The sequence below is a fragment of the Rhinolophus sinicus genome, linkage group LG07 (genome assembly GCF_036562045.2).
Source record: "Rhinolophus sinicus isolate RSC01 linkage group LG07, ASM3656204v1, whole genome shotgun sequence".
Classification (NCBI taxonomy): Eukaryota; Metazoa; Chordata; class Mammalia; order Chiroptera; family Rhinolophidae; genus Rhinolophus; species Rhinolophus sinicus.
In genome coordinates, this window is record NC_133757.1 from 117,444,727 (window position 1) to 117,462,388 (window position 17,662).

The following is a 17,662-nucleotide window of genomic DNA, read 5'->3' on the forward strand; positions in this document are numbered from 1 at the left end:
AGTCCCTCAATCCTTTTAAACTCTTTTCAGATAAGCTATTTTCCAAAATGTTAATCTCTTTATTTTATTCAGTCTGTTTTAAGCATCATAGTCTCCAATTTGCCACAATCCTCTAACCTAGGCTCAAAGAAATGAGAAATACAAACATTTGCATTTTCTATCCTTATGATATAATTTGGAATTCAAGCTAACATATTGAAATATTTGTTTCTAGAAAACACCAGTAAGTATCAGAAGAGCATGTTTCAAACAATAAGAAAGATATAAAGTATGAAGCATTTCTAAAAGACTAGATAAAAGGAGAACTCTAGAGATAGAGAAATCGTATCCAAGGAGAAGACAGTCTCACTAAATTGTCATTTTTAGCATATATGCCTCTATATATGGGCTCTGCTGATTGTCTTCCCTATATTATGAGAGATAATAATTGGCTAATAAATTGTAGTGAAACTCAAATACACTACTTCATTTGTTCAGATTATATAAATTTTAAACCCAGAAAAATTAATTTTGGTTAGGGGCCGGGAGAGTGGTAACCCTTTTGGTGGTAGTAACTGGAAAGAAACAGAATATTGGATTTAAAGACATACTAGTAATGTTTTGGCTACTGGACCCAGTATCTACTTATGTTTTGGTCACTGATTATTCAGATGTTCTCATTTTGTGAAAATGTATTGAGTTATGCATTTATGATTTTTGTACTTTCTACATGCATATTATACTTTTTAAAAAATTTAAAAGTAAAAATGAGTTGTTATCTAGGAACCTTACTTTGATCATCAAATTAAAATAAACAAATTAACTTATGATAAATAATAATTATGAAAAAATTATGGAAATGTGAATAACAACTAACAGTGATAGAAAAAAATTAGGAGGGTATTGTTATTGTGGTTATGCTAAAAATAAACTCTATCTCTAAGAAACGTATGCTGAAATATTAAGATCTCTGGATTTACTTTAAAATCTCAGTGAAGGGAAAGCTGTGTTAGCGTTTGGATGAAACAAATTTGACCAAGAATTGATCACTGTTTAAGCTAGAGAAAATGGAGCGTTTAGTACACTCTACTTTTTGTGTATACTTGAAATTATCCATTATTTTTAAAATGTTTAAAAATATGATTTAGTAGAACTCTGTGTAGTCTACATATCATTTTCTATTGCCATTGTTCTCATCAAAAAGATTGAGATAAGTCAAGAACCAAGATCTATTTACCAAAACATCTAGATTTGATGACCACAGTGTAATCATCTGATGAGTAATTCTACAGCAAATAAACCTTAAAACCACACTATTCATGACTAACAAGGGGATTAGTTCTGGCATCAAGTTTATTAATGGTGAAAAAAAATGTACAAGAATATTATACTAATTTTACAGGTGAGACTCTAGGTTTCCTATACATTGTCTAAGAATAAAATGATACCAACTGTCAACATTAACTTCATATCTATTCCTGCCACCACTTCGATTAATCCTACATGTGAAATATTTTATCTTACATACACCATCAGGTGTACATTGTCAAAACAACTTATTATATATAATTTGTCTCCTGCTGCATTGTCAACTCAATAATGTATTTCTATTATATGCTACACTTTGAGACAGAACCCAATGATATGTTCAGTTAGATATGAGAACCCTCCTACCCAGGCTAATTCTTTAACAAGGGAGATTCAAAGTTTAATCCAGGAAATAGATTTAGCTAATTGATTTTGTTTATGTATTGCTTCTATCTTCAGGTCTTTTTTCCTTTTCTGAGACATGTAGTTGAAAATTTTGACAAAAAGCATTTACAAATATGCTTTTTTAGGGAATAATGCTGTAATTATCTAATTTTCAGCTGATACATATTTATTGATTTATACATTAGCCTTAAAACCCTTGCTGACAGACTAATGTTAAATTTCTAGTACAGAAGTATGTGTAAAATATACAATTAAATACCCAACAATATCACCTATAATATTGGGATGTAGTGTAACATTCTGGCTAATGCCAACAATAAAAGAAAAATAAAAGCCATAGTGATAAAAATATTTTTATAAATAGTAAAAATTATGTCTTCCTCATAATACATGTTTAAAAATATAATTTAGTAGACCTCTGTGTAGTCTATATATCATTTTCTATTGCCATTGTTCTCATCAAAATGATTGAGATAAGTCAAGAACCAAGATCTATTTACCTGGATCCAGACATCTATTTCCTCTATAATGTCAGGGTTAATTTCACTACCTATGTATTGTGAACTGGTCCTCAAACAGTGCAGCCAGTATCTTAAAAAAATAAAGAAAAATACTAAAATTGATTGAATTACGTATCTGCTTCTCAACAAGCACCACTTTGTCATGTTACTAGCTTCTGATAATGAAGTAGCTATTAGTTTAATAAAGTTACTCTTATGTTAAATATCATCACTGTTCTTTCTCTAGTAATTAATAGATATAATAAAAATGTAAATTAAATTTAAAATATAATAATTCTATACAGGATGCATATATGTACAAATGTATCCATACAACAGAATCATGAAAATAGAACACAGAAAATAATTATTTATATTCACTTCTTGAACTCAATGACTTAAAAGCTATCATTGATAATTCAGATAAATTTATTCTACTGATTATAGAAATGTATTGAAATGAAGTTCACATATGATTTTTTTCGATTCTTAGAATTAAGAGAAATGTATCTCTAGGAGAAATCATATAGTTATGTACCTAAGCATAATGTCATATGATGTATTAATTATAGAATCAGAATAAACCCTGCTTTTCATCTTCAAAATTTCTAGCTTACATTTTTTTAAATCCATGTCCTTTTATATGTAATTATACTTTGGGGTTCTATTTTTTCAAATCTCCAATATTCTCCCTGCCTAAACTGGTGTAGATGATTAGGGATCACTAATGCAGTAAGTAGGAGCTCTTATTGGATCTCCATAAAAAAACTGCCCACGTTTTTATTACACTTTGGGAAACATTAAATTGACTCATATTATGCTGAGTTTCGTCTTGATTCAGCAGTATTATTCAATCTTGGACCTCATGGTCCGAAAGAATTTCTGAGCTACATTGTCTTCCTGACACTATCAAATTCCTATTAAAAGAATTTCAGGAGACACAGACTCATCAAAAAAATGCCTGGTACATTGAGTATTAAATAATATTTCATGATATTTATGAGCACTTACATTTTTATATTCCAGACTATTTACAATATCTTTATAACTGAATGCACTTAAATTTAGACCCATAAATCTTCAATATGATGAGGCAGGAAAAAATTTCCAAGTGGATATTCCTTTCATTGAATAATTCTACTTATATTTTAATTGATGATCTTCCTTTGTTAGCTCACATGATGGAAAAAATGCTTATATGTATTTACTTCCAATGTACAAAATAAGAAAAAGGATGAAAATGATCTGTAATATAAAATGAGATATGTACATAATATTAATAGGTTAACTTTATAGAATGCAAACTATGCATGAAATTAACTGCTTTAAGTAATAGATGAAGCCTCACATACTAAGGAATGTAAACTATTGATTAAAGATATAAATTACTTTTATCAATTAAGTCTTCTCTATGTGCCCTTAACAATGTACAATATTTTATTTAACCACATATCTGTAAACTGAAAATATAATTAATAACATGCAATGAATAAATAAGAAAAAAAAGTGACGAAACTGGAGGAAAGTATATACCTCTAAGCTAAAAAAATGCAAAAAAAAAGGGGAGGGGGGACTAATGAATGAAAGCTCCTAGTAAATAAAAGAAAGATTGTCTCACAGACTGGGTAAGAAAAGGGAGTAGTTAGAATTCTAAGAGCATGAAGAAATACAAAACAAATTTAACTCTTCCTTAGAATATGAAATCAATTCTTAGAATAAATCAAAAGAAGCTTAAAAATCTCAAAGTATTCAAAAACTTCATCATACTTTACAAAACACCTTGGTTAGGTATGTTTTACTATTTTGAATGAGTTCAAAAGCTACTCCCCCTCATAAACACTTGTAGGTATTAGCTAGAGAGAAATACACCTAATGTAAAACATGTTAACTGGAATGAAAAAAATAAAGTTCGCCTAGATATATCAAAAACTGTGTGTGCAGGTGTATGTGCAAATGAAAGTATGATGACCATCTTAAAGAAAATTTGAGTATTTTAAAAATGCTCATGGATCCATTCAGTTTTCAAAATATAATTATTTAACATTTATAATATGCATAGCTGGGTAATGAATCTAAATGCCAAGAGAGTATGGGATACTACTAGTTCGAAAGCACCCAAAGGCACAAATTTTAAGTGGCATGTGATGTCACAGAGAAGCACTTATGTTTAAGTAAAAAACAAATTGCCTACAGAGATCACAAGAAGTGTGAGCTGCTCTGTTTCATATCTTCACCTCAGCAGGATTTTTATAGCTTTCACTTTAAATCATATTAGTTGAGGTAAACCATTATCCAACAACTAAAGAATAATAAATGAGATTACTTTATTATATCTAATTTATCTAGCATTATAGGGAGCTTCCAATCAGCTTCTGCATCTATTAACTGGAGTGATTATATTAATTATACGTAGATTATCTTTTTCAAAGAAGTAAAATATCATAAAATTCAGTGGACATTAAATTCGACAATAGATCTATAAAGAATATAAACTGGGATTAGGAATTTTTTTTCCTGATCTTGAGTTATCATGTGATTCCTGCTCACGAAATTGAGGAGAGTAAACTATTTTGATTATGAGAGATTAATTATTAATTCCTCAGAAAATAAATTTAATGGAAAAATAGAAAGACTGATGTGATTCAAAGACCAGAGATTTGTCACAAAGAGATAAAGTAAAAAAAAAATAAAATGAGAAAATTAATTAAGTTTACAAATCTAGATACGTTCTTATAAAGAAGAGTGAGAGAATAAAACCTTCAGAATCAGGTAATAAAAAAGTAGCACAACTTGATTAAAAAGTGAACAGACGTTAACAAATCTAGAAAAGAAAATAAATATGAAAAAAGATGTCCATTCATTTAGTGATGTAGGGACCTATGAGATATGTTAAATGTTAAAAATGCCACGTATAAAAATACTTATTCGCGGACATTCATATTTAATAAAGTGACATTATGTTTATGACATTAGAAGAATATACAAATCTCAGAGAAACAACTACATGGGGTATGCAAATATGAAGATAATGTGTATCAATAAGAAAAGTCATTTGATTGTGAATTCTATATATTCCCTTACCACACTATTGAGTTCAATAAATTATGAAAACTGACAGAAGGCAGAGTGAGATAAAGAAGGGATTAGAAGAGACGTGACTAAATAAAACCTGCTCTACAATTTCAATCAACTAAAAATTTTAAGTGCTCTGTAGAATTAATATAAATTAATTTTAAGAATTTCTCCAAAATCAGGTTTACTATATATAACAATAAAATAATAATGATAATAACAATAACAATAATAAAAGTCTAGGTAAAATGTCACCAATAAATGCAATGTTTGAAGTTCTGACATGTTATCTTAGGTTATGACATGGATGAGTAGAGTTGAATTTTCAAAAATGCTCAAAAGTAGGCTAAAATAAGGTTAGATCAGGAAACAGCTAGCGTGATTTTTTTGGTATATGTTGAGTAGTCAAAATGTTATATGATAGGAAGTCAGGATGGACCCTATAGTTTTCAATAGGTGATTCCCTATAGTCCTATGGTTCTAGAAAATTTCATGGATTTAGGATTTAAAATAGCATGTTGTCAGTGTAGTTCATTTAACTTCATTTAATATAATTTATTGTTGTATAGCTTAAATAAATGAAATATTTTCTTCACAAATATATTTTGGATGAAATTTCTTTGGTTATTTATCTGATGATTGTCTTCAATTCTTAGGGAATAACTATGTTTATTGACAAGAAACCAACACGTTTCCAAATGAATACTCATACCTTTAGTTCTGTATTGTTTAGTCTAGTTTGAACTGAAAGACATGCTTATTTACTGAAAAAAATCTTATGAGATGATGTTCAAAATGTGAAGCCAAAATCATAAGCAAGAATGATTATGAAAATAATGTTAAAGATACTGTTTTAACTGGAATTTTCTAAATTATATCAATAATATAACTTTTATCAATTACATTCTTGAATTTTAATTATTTTTGTTCCTTATTTGCCGAGACCATCTAGAAAGACCATTTGAAAGACTAAATTATTTTAAATAAGATGTCAATGATTCTAAAAAATTCTCCCATTCATCATGATAAAAATGTGACCTTATTTTTAAACTCCAGAGATTATTTTTTTTGTTTCATTTCAGCAAGTGTTGAAAACAGTGATTACATTTTACTGTAAGTTAAAGTAATATTTTAGTATTTTTATTAATCTAACAAAAATTAAAGGTGAATTTAAGTCATTAACATTTTAACATAAATCTAAACACTGTTTTGAATATAGGACTATATTCTACATGTTTAAATTTATTTTCTCAATATTTCAGTGTGTCCTTCTGGTCCTTATCAGAGTACTAGCAAACGACAACATCATAAGAAAAATAAGAGAAAGCACGCTCACAAAGTGCTCATGACTAACAAGGAAAGTATTAATAGATGTTCTTCAAAATTACTCCTGATTACAAAAATAAGTTCCATTTCATTAAATGTATCATGTGTACTCTATGGATTTTTTTTCTTTAAAAAAAAGGAAATATGACTCAATTTAGGCATTTTTTTTAAAAAACAAGGTACATTTTTAAATATGTGCATACACGTACTTTGTGTAAAAGTTGGTTTCTTGCAATTTTCAATTTCAACTTTAGCAATCAGAGATATAGCAATGGAAAAGTTCTTGGGTATAGAAAATGATCTCATTTGTATTATTAAGCATATCACTATTTTCCTGTCATATTATAAATGACAGTGGTAGCCTCCTTAGGCTTTTTAGAGCTTTACAAAAATAACTAAATATAAGCTACTCTTCTGAACATCAGGATGTTCGTTATAATGCTAAATGGATGTTTAGCAAAAGAAAAACACCTACCTCAATAATTATTTAAGCATTCTGATTAAAAGCAAGTAATTAGTATCAATTTTTAGCTTCTTTAATTATATAAGGGATGTGCTTTTCAATTTAGAAGATGAGAATATTTACATTCCTGATGATAAATGATACAAGTATTAACAACTATCACCATGTGAATTTGGGGGGCAAAATGGTTAGGAATAGTTTTAGTTTATAGTTTATACTAACAGATTAACTATAAACTTGACTATGCCTATTAAATCAGGGCCATGATGTAGTTTTAGTGATAATTGTGTGAGTCTAAGATGACACTAAAGACTAGAAGTTTAAAAAAAAAAATCAGACATGATTAAAATTATATGAAGAACTAAGGCAAGTATAAATAAAAACAAAATAACTATTGTTCTGCTTATTTTTCATCCAGGTCAGACTTTATCCTAAACCTTAAATTTTAAGCAGTGTGATCTGGCTAAGACAGAGAAAATAAATTGTTATTGAAAACTAATTTATACTAATACCTATCTGGATAAAATACAAACAAACCCAATTTTCTTGATAAAATAATACATGCATTCTTTTATTTCTAGCAACATACATCACTGCTAGTGTATTGCATAATAGTTGAAATCAGGTTTCTAAATGAAAACACTAGGTTCTTGAGAATTAGAGAAATGCTCATTAAAATATATGCAGCATTCATATTTTATTAATAAAATTATTTATCTGGCTCTTAAAATTAAAAAGGGAAGCTAGTCAATAGAAAAATGACATTTGAAAATGTTTAAAATTTCAGTTCTATACGTAAGTGAAATGTCACCAAGATTACCATTCCTTAAGAATAAAAGAGGGTGAATTGATTTTTTCATTATATTTGATGTAGATTACCAGTTGACATATACTAATAGTAAATATTTGTATTTATTTAGACATGGAAACTTGAATTACTCTGAATCACACGATCTTTGACTTTCTGAGTTGGAATCATTTATAATGTATCTCTATAATATGCATTCTTACTTTAAAGTGAGAATATGCTGTTTTGAACCTGGAAAAGCTTGGTTTTCGATAATAAATAAAAATTTAAATCCAGAATTCAATTTGCGTGGCTAATACTGCATAATAGTTCTCATTCATTAAAATTTGATTTTAGTTTACTTTAAGTCACTAGTATATGTAGATGTGTGAGTTAAACTTCAGGAATTTAGCATACAAATTACATCTTCGTTATTATGTGAGACATTTCAATAATTTCAATACTTTCCTTAAGTATTTGTGCTCTCCTTGTATTTTACAACTTTAAAAAATAAAGGAAAACAAATAACAATAATTCATAAGAAGGCATAATTATTTGGTCCTGAAATGTTAAAATACTGTCATGTTAGGGTAATGGCATTTCTAAATAATTTGAAAAACTGAACATAATAATTCATAAAACAAAATTTGATCACTTTTGCCATCACAATGTATTCATCTAATGGCAGATCCTCTCTTTAATCATATGACACTTGTCTATTCTTATTATCAATATCCAGAGCAGTAGCCATGTCCTCAGTGAATTAAGTCCATGTCTTTCACATTTACATTGATAAGGCCTAAAATATATGTTCTTCTACTTTTTCTTTTCTTTAAGTTTTTTTTTAATTATTTTTCCTTCCCATTTCATAAATCATAAAATAAATGATACATCTGCAACCTATCTCATCTTTGTTTCTAGCTTATGGTTTCACAACTCTTTTTTAACTAGAAGATAAGAAAACATCATGTATGATGTATTTGCTAGAAATTATAAAAGGCTTTTTTTTATTGAGTTGTTATGAGTTCTACCTTATCAAATATTAGTTTGTATGGTTTGATCAAAATATTGAATTGTCATTAGTATTTATCCACTATCTAAAAGGAAAAGATTCCTATGAGGCAGAGAATGAATGACAGAATTTCATTACCAAGATCCTCAAAGGAAATATACTACAGAATCCCAAACCATTTTTTATTTTTCACAGTGGTTGTATTAAATATTCCACTTAAAGAATGTGGTCCCAAAATTGAAAGGCCTGAGTGCAATTATCAATATCTCGATATTAGAAGAATCTATTATTTTAAATAAATGAAGACTATTGCTGTATTGGTATGCTTCCATCACATAGTTCCTCTGGTTTTGATCAAACTTGAATCCATACCAAAATATTATTAAATCATATTGAATGATCAAAGTGATGGCCGCATTGATTTCTGAATTTAGTCTCACGTGTTTGATGTCACTATGGTAAAAAGATGATTAGGCGATGATGCTGGCATTGATAAGAAAGTGAAATCTCTCAAGGGTTGAGAGATGTTTTTCCACCTTAGTTAAGCCCTTCGAAACATGGAAATCAAGTAAGCAAGAGAGCAGTCTTCAAAGGAATTATGAAGAGCATTTGAAAAATGCTTTCAACATCCAAACTGGGTTTGATTGTTGTCAACAACCATATCCTATCCCAGAAACCTGTCTTTCTGTGAAGTATTGTTTATTTTTCTATAGTAAAGCGCTGCCTGCCGCCAAGAGTCACTTTTATCGTTGTTTCTGAAAACAACCTAAACTCTATTTTTACTAAGAAGAATGGCATATTACACTTTATCCTCTTAAAGGAAACACGTGGATACAGCCTTTTCTGTGATACTTACTCAAATATGGTGGTTTGTAAGGCGCGCGTGTATTAGACAGCAGTCCATCCAGCTCTTTTCTCTCCAGAGTGCTCTGAAGGGCCTTCTCTTTGCCAAAGGTAGAGAAGGACCGCTCTGCCGCGGGCTGCGCTTCTGGAGTTTCAAACACCTCGGTGTCTGGAACAGAGTCCATGCCAGGAACATGCAGATTGCTGCGATAATCAGCAGCCTGGCGTCCATCAGAAGGGACAAAAGAAGGCATCCAGCACCGATCTGAGTGGCCCAGTGCTTTACATTCCTCAGTGCAGTTGGAGAAGAGGTCCATACCTGTCAGTAGGAAAAAGAGACACTACAGATGTGGGCTTCACCAACATGACCGGCTGCTTAGAAGTGAGCCATTATAGGCAGCATACAGAGTGATGGGTGAAGGTGTCTTCACAATTAGACCTGTCTTAACCTGACAGGAATGAAAAATCTCTGTATTAGTTTTGTGAAGGGTAAGACTTTTTTGGCAAAGAAGCCGCTGAAATAGTGGTTTCTAAACTACTCAGGGTATGGGGGGAAAAATACATTGGCTCTAAATTACTAAATTATTCAAATAACTAGGAAGTGGTGAGTAGGAAAAGAATGAATAATTTTAAAAATCTCTGGTGAAGTTTATAACAGAAAAAAAAACAAGTGCAAAGTTTTCATAATCCATCATCTCTAATGATGATACATCATCTGATATTTTTTTTCCTAGAGACAAAATTGAAAGATATATGTGAAGCACTAAAGTTGATACTTAGATTATGAAACCTGACCATGAAACAAAAAGTGAAATTCAACAGAAAACTGGCATACATATTGATAAACCAGTAAATAACAAGAATGAGATAAGGTTTTGTGAGCGGCCAAGCTTCCTAAGAAATGACTTCTCAAAAGGTATTTCTCAATGACACTCTGGTGGTCCCTATTACTACAAACTGCTTATTTACCACCTTAGACAAACCCAGAACAAATGACAGTAATTAGTGAAACCAAGGTAACCAAGTGCAATGTAAGTCAACTGCAGATACTATTGACAAATACCTTATTACTTGTTCTATATTGGAAAACACAGGTCCTAATCAAAACAGAACTGTTTGCTCACTAATTCTCAAATACAGCAGTTCCTCGTTGTTTCATCATTCTGTTATAACGTTGATGAGATGTGGAAAGAACATAACTCTTGTTTATGTCAATTGGCCTCTGTAAAATTGGTTTATTATAAGTCGTTTCACTTAAAGCTACAGAGCTTATTGAGGGCGTTAAGTGAGGACTTGCTACAGCAAGGTTTCAAATGGCAACTTCAAGTTTCATTGTCTCCCATAGATTGACAAGACTATTCCATGTTATTTGATTGTGGCTCTAGAAAGCTCATTGAGTTCCTTAAGCAAAGCATAACACATTTGAGCACTATAGAATACAATTTAATATTCATTTTGATAATTAGCACTAATGCAGAAAAACAAGTACATAAACCAAAAATGTATTCTAATGTTTTCTAAGTAGAGTAACATGTTTATTGAATATATTTTAAAATGGCAACTTGAAATAACCAAAGTACTAATGGTCTGTACATGAGAAACTCAAATGCTTGCCTAGCCTGGAAAAACTAGGCATATTTTTGTTTGTTTGTTTAACTGACAGAGTATTATTTATTTAATGAACACACTTGATTGTTCTATAAATATCATGAGCGATTTGAGCTCTTGAGCAAGTTTCAGTTTTTAAATTCCTAATGGTATTCTGTTACATACTGATTTATTTGTTTTGTATGCTAACATCTGTGTGTATAAAATAAAAATTATTTTTCAAAATTACTAACCCTCTAGATTATCCACAAGTATTTTAGAATAAGGACAGTTAAAATTAAGTATATTATGTTTAAAAAAAAACCAAACTTCTTGTCATATATTAATCTCACTTTATAATGACTTTTTAAATTTTAAATTAAACTATGTATAATGCCAAGTCTGACTTCGATTATAACATTCCATTGATAGTTGTCATGCATAAGCTTGGAAATAAATTACTGATCAGTGAACTGTTGAGGAAAGGAAACGTGAGCTGAAGCCAGGATAAGGAACCAGACTAAGAACCACAAGTAAAATATGTCAGTGTTTCCCTAGACACCAGAGAAGTTCAGTTCTTTATCCTATTTCCTCAAGGAGATACGTAGAAAGAAAAAGAGAAGAGAAAGAAAGTCCCTGACACACATTGACACATCAGGTAGGTAGAAACTATTGAGAAAACCAGAGAGTTTGGTATTTTGAAACACAACACTATAAATGCTCCCTATTTGCAGTGTGTGTGGGGGGGTGGGGGGAGAGAGGCTTTTTGGATAGCTCGAACTACCGTTAAGAGTAAAATTATTATGAGCAATTACTTATTTTAAAAATAAGTTCAAGTTATATTAAATTTGAAGTGGATGGAATTCATTCAAATATTAAGATAGAATTGTATTTTTGGATCTTGATAAAGATGAGTACCTAATGCAAAATTTGGAGTTAACACAATTTTTTCCTCACATGACTGAGAAATAGCATTTTAAATATATCACACGAGGCTATTAATGATCTTTCCATCTTTTCGAGGACCTATACCCAAGTACTCCTATAATTATAAATATGATAATCTCACATAGAAAAAATCCATAAACTATTCTCTCAACATTATTATTCAGATATTTAATTATGTTCGAAGTTACTTTCAGTAGAACTTGTTTTTATGGGTAGTTTATACTTGTGTCCATTTTCTCCTCTTGAAGTGTATGGTTTTCTGCCTCTCTTAATTATTAGAAGCTCTAGGTGATGTAATAAAGTTCTCATGAGTCAAGAACCTATACAAAAAATATATCATGTGCATAACAAAAAATGTGGAGGGATATGATAAAGCTTTTTGTTGGAAGAACAATGTTATTTGACAGAAGGGAAAAATGTGTAAGTAATGTTCTTAGTAAATTTATGAACTAATCCTTTTAAAGTGGAATTCCCATAATAACACACAGCTTTATATAACTAGAATGAAAGATAAGGTGACACAGATTATGCATGAATGTGTTTTACCAGTTTTACTGGTAAAGCAAGTGTACATATTTCTTATGAAGGTACTATCATAGAAACATTTTTTAAATAACATAAATAGTGCATCAATAAATTTCAAATAAGTAATGGAAACATTCATTGAAAATTGAGCTTTTTCATTTGTTTTTTAGATATATAGTTTGAGATCCAAATACATTTTTCCCATTACTGGTCCTCACCTTAGGGAGCTATTGAAAGACTAACATTGTTTTGTCTCTTTTTATTTATCATTAGCCCCATTAAATATATTATTTTAATGGCCAAACAAGCAGAGGTATATTCAAGTTTTGCTGTGATAAATGATGCACAGAAATAACAGGTATTACAGTCCATGTGACATATTAAAATGCTCATCTTTCACATTGCCCTTGAAATTTTTTTAATGGCTCAAATTGAAGCCCCAAGAGAAAATAAATTTAACTTTTTTCCCTCAATTAAATGTTTTTCCTGTAGAACCTGTGGGATTTGTATACCAGAAAAATACAGGCCAAACCTCAGTGTTGAAGTTATTATGGTAGTTTCTAAGAAATATCTCAGCATATATATTTTACTTGCAATTTCTTCTCCTACTTATTTATTTTCTCCACTTTTCAGAAATAATCTGTACTACCAGGCATGACAGCTGAAGTGATAGACTGCCTGTTAAGCATAGATATATTTAGACAAATTTTAAAATGCATCTTTTTTAACTGGCAAGTAACTTATCCCTATAGTCAGAGGCAGTAAAATTACCACTGAGAACAAATTGTGATTTCAAAAATATTGTATTTGTATTCAATTTGTGCTGTTTTCTGATGAATGTAATAATACAAAATCATTTGTACATTTCTTTCTCGTGCATAAAAATTTATATTTTTAAGACAGGATAAATTAATTTTAAAGAAAATCAACACTTAATTTTTTGAGAAAATTTCATCCTCTAACAACTTAAAAATAGAAACCTGAGTTATTAATTATAACCACAAAAATTGCTATAATTATTAGGAGAATATGGTTTGGAGGCAGATATTTATCAACATAATTCAATCATGAAAATTCAAAACATATATATCAAAATTTTCTCCTCATCGATACTTTCAAAATGTTTATAGTTTTTCTCCATTTTCCATTAATATGTTATATATATATATATATATATATATATATATACATATATATATGTTTCCAATTATAAATCTCTCCGCATCATCAAGTTGTAGCTCAGATTTTTACCAGTAACTTGATTAAGCTTTGGCAAATAATGGTGTAAATTCACTTTATTTATAAAGCCAAAAGCTAATTTGCCAGTGTCTAAATTCTTGTTTGAGTTGGGAAGGGAAATTTATATTTATAAGTCAAGAATTCTCTTGTTGTTTGTAGTAGTTGCTCAATGGCTTATTATATTTCACGCATATAATTTATCTGTCATTTTGAATATACTGAGAATTCAAATCACTTTATTTTTTAATGTATAGTCAAAGTTTGACCATGTATCATGTATTGATATCAGAATAATCAGTTAAGAAATAAACACATTTAGAAACTAAGTTCCCTTATAACTGAAAGAAAAATTAACAAGAAGAGCAATTTGACAATTTTCAGTTAAACTATAAGAAGTAACATTAACAGAATCATTTATTAGGGTTTTTCTCTTAAACATATGCATTTTTAGGAAGGAACAATTATTAACAACATATTCAAAATTAAATCTAGTATTCTGTGCATTGGCAGTACTTAAGAAATGTAAAAAAACAAAACAACTTCTTACAACTTGATAGATCTCCTTAGATGTAACCCCAATAATATTAAAATGTTAAGAATATACAACTAAAAATGTGTATCAGTATTCTAAATTAGAAAAGCCTATCTTTTAATCTAATTATATAATAAACAAAATTGACAATTTACATTTTTTAAGTCTATTTTGGCGTTTTTGGCTATTTAAGCTGTGATTAATCAGGTTTTCCACTTATGATGATTTATGCATACATTTACCACATCTCCTTGGACTTCTGCCATATCTAACCAATACATCAATAGTGCACTGAAAAAAACGGAAAGCACCTTGACAAGGCTATAGAAAGAAAGTGCCACAGAGCAGTGGTCAAGCCGAAGAATTTCACACATGGAGCCAGGTGCAGTGGAAAACTGAAAAAGCTTATGTGATTCTCTGTGCAGCTGCCTCCGTATTTAAAGCCCTTCTATGAACAAGATTGCTGACTGCAAATGGCTTAGAAAGGGGAAAAGCAAGGGGAGGGGGAACAAAAAAGAAAACTATTCATAGAAGAATAAATAGATGGCATATCTAAATAAATGCATACAAAGTAATGCTAACATAGAAAAAGAGAGTGAGAGTAAAGAAAAAGTTAGGAAGCTTGAACAGGTGAAGCACTAAGTTAGACCGTGTGTAAAATGCATTATAGAATGAGGTACAAACTAAAGTACAAACTGTATCTTTCCAGTGTTATTTTTCCTTGATAATCTAACCCTTTCCACTTAGAATCCAGCTAAGCGGGATTTGCTTATTAGTATGAAATGTTTTCATACCTAAACCTGAAAATGTGCTATAAATATTTCCTGAATATTGCAAAATTGCAAGATCATTAATACCTGGCTTTTCAAGGAAATAAAACAGATTTACTTGTTTACCTGAAATGGGCTTAACTTTTAGAAAATATTCTAGCTACTTGGTGTGAGGTTTATAGTACACAACACTAGTATGGACTGGAAAGAAATTATTAAGTAAGTGCTTTGTAATTCTCTGCATTTAGGGTTTTATGCTTAAAAACAGAAAACATTCAAAATCATTCTTGTAATAAAGTTAGACATATTACATTTGATTGCAATTCAGCACACAGGGTGTGATTACTTCTTAGTACAAGTTATCACAATGCCAAAACAGCTATTCTTTTGCCCGATATGTAGTGGCTGCCTTACAACTGCTAATGAAATACACCAATAGATTGTAAATTCTATGCTGCTTTCACATGTTTAAAAACTTAAAGATAGGAAAACATCTTGCCATTTTGATCAAGAAAACTAAAAACTGCCTTACTTTTAAAAAATGTTTTCCAGGAAACAATTTAGCATTTTAATTTTCCTTTTGATGCTTTGACATCTCAAATAACTTGAAAGAGACATTACCAAAATGGCAACACTGGAGTGCCTGTGACATAAAACAGCTACTGGGAAGGCACATCGGTGAAAACATATTCCCATCCATCTTCCAAATTTAGATCTTTTTGCAGATGTTTATTCATTTCTCTTTATTCGGTTAGGTTATTACAGCTCATTATGTCTGAGGGACTAAACTAATTGAAATGTTCATTGAGATTGGAGTGCTACAAAAAAAAAGCAACAACAACAACAAAGTGGGGGAGTGGGCAAAGAATAAAATGCATCCTAGGAAGCAAGCAGTAAATAGAATTTTTCTTAACATTAAGTATTTTGCTTTAAAGGTATTAAAAGGCTGACTGTTAAGCTAAAAATGTCAAGAAAACAATAAGAATGCATGATTCTGAAAGTACAGCTTCTTAAAAATAACAATAAATCATATGCCATATATAGGCCAAAAATGAAAGGGACTTTGTACTCAGATATAAACTTCTGGCAAGATCTGGTTTGTTGTCAGGTTCCCAGACACTAAATAGATTCTCTGTTCACTTAGCGTGAAGGCCCGCAAGGGGCAGGGACCTCCGGGGATTCTTGGCAGTTCTCAAGTCTCATTAGGTCTGCATATTAATGACTTGCAGCAATATAAAGAGACCCTTGAGCAGCCTTTCCCCTCTTTCCCAAGGCTAAGGCAGCCTCAGACACAGCACACATTAGCCCAGTGATAGGCTTGCAGCAACCACTGCTGCCAGGTGACCATGGGGCGTAGACAGCCCTTTGACACACTGCTTCAGCACCATTCAGAGGTCCACCAAGTGTGTTGAGGAATGGGTGCTGTCGAGGACCAATAATACCTTGAAAATAAGGACCCTCTCACTCTGTGCTTGTCATTAACCAAAATAAAGGTCAAATCTCAAGCAAAAGGAGTTGAACCCAAGAAGGTCCAATGATAGACATTTTTAGAAGTTACAAAAGTTGACTTGCCTTTCCATTTCCTTATGGGTCAGATCAACACAAAACTTAATCAGAAAAGAAAAAGTAAAAGAAAAAAAATTCAACAAGCACCCTTTATAGTTGAAGTGCAAATGAAGCAGAAAGATAACCCAAACTTTATGAAATTATTTTCCTTGTTTTATTTCTAAGTGTTTCCGTTACATATTAGCAATTAGTTATCAGAATCCTATAAATTGTGAAGGTTAAATTTATACAGAAAAAAGTAAAGTATATAAAATAAAAAATATGTATCACACTGTGACAACTCGTCAGTGACTATCATTAAACCCACATACAAATACAGAGTCCAACTTTTTGACAGGTCAGGGACTCTGGTTGAAAATAGGAGGAAACCTAGGATACTTCAGAAAATATACATTATCAAATGTTTACTAATGTCCAGAAGCCTAAGAACCCAGAACTCAGAATCCTAGTTTCAAACTACTTGTGACGTTTAATCACCATTTTTTCTCTCATTCAGTACTTGGTGACATGCAAAATGACTTGTTCTAGAAAGCAAGAAATTTGGATTTTCGTCCCCAGTCCTCCACTCATCTTCTTGTGACCTTATACAGGCCAATTAATTTTATTAATCTTCAGTTACCTCATCCATAAATAAGTCTAATAATACTTTTATTGACTGAAGATAGGGGACTGGCCCAGGTGAGAGATCTATGACATGTTGCATGAGATATAATTCCATTAAAGAACATGATGTAAGGAAGAAAAAAAACATATATTTCATATTCTAACATATTCCACAAGGAATTTCTAACTTGAATTCT

General features: G+C 30.6%; 1 protein-coding gene across 1 annotated transcript in view; it reads right to left on the reverse strand.

Annotated features, from left to right (window-relative positions):
* PCDH10 (protocadherin 10) overlaps positions 1–17,662 on the reverse strand; it is a 42,181-nt gene that overhangs the window by 18,533 nt on the left and 5,986 nt on the right. The window contains exon 4 of the mRNA XM_019749027.2: positions 9,709–10,014. Within this exon, the coding sequence (XP_019604586.2) occupies positions 9,709–10,014 (306 nt within the window). The remainder of the gene's footprint in view (positions 1–9,708; positions 10,015–17,662) is intronic.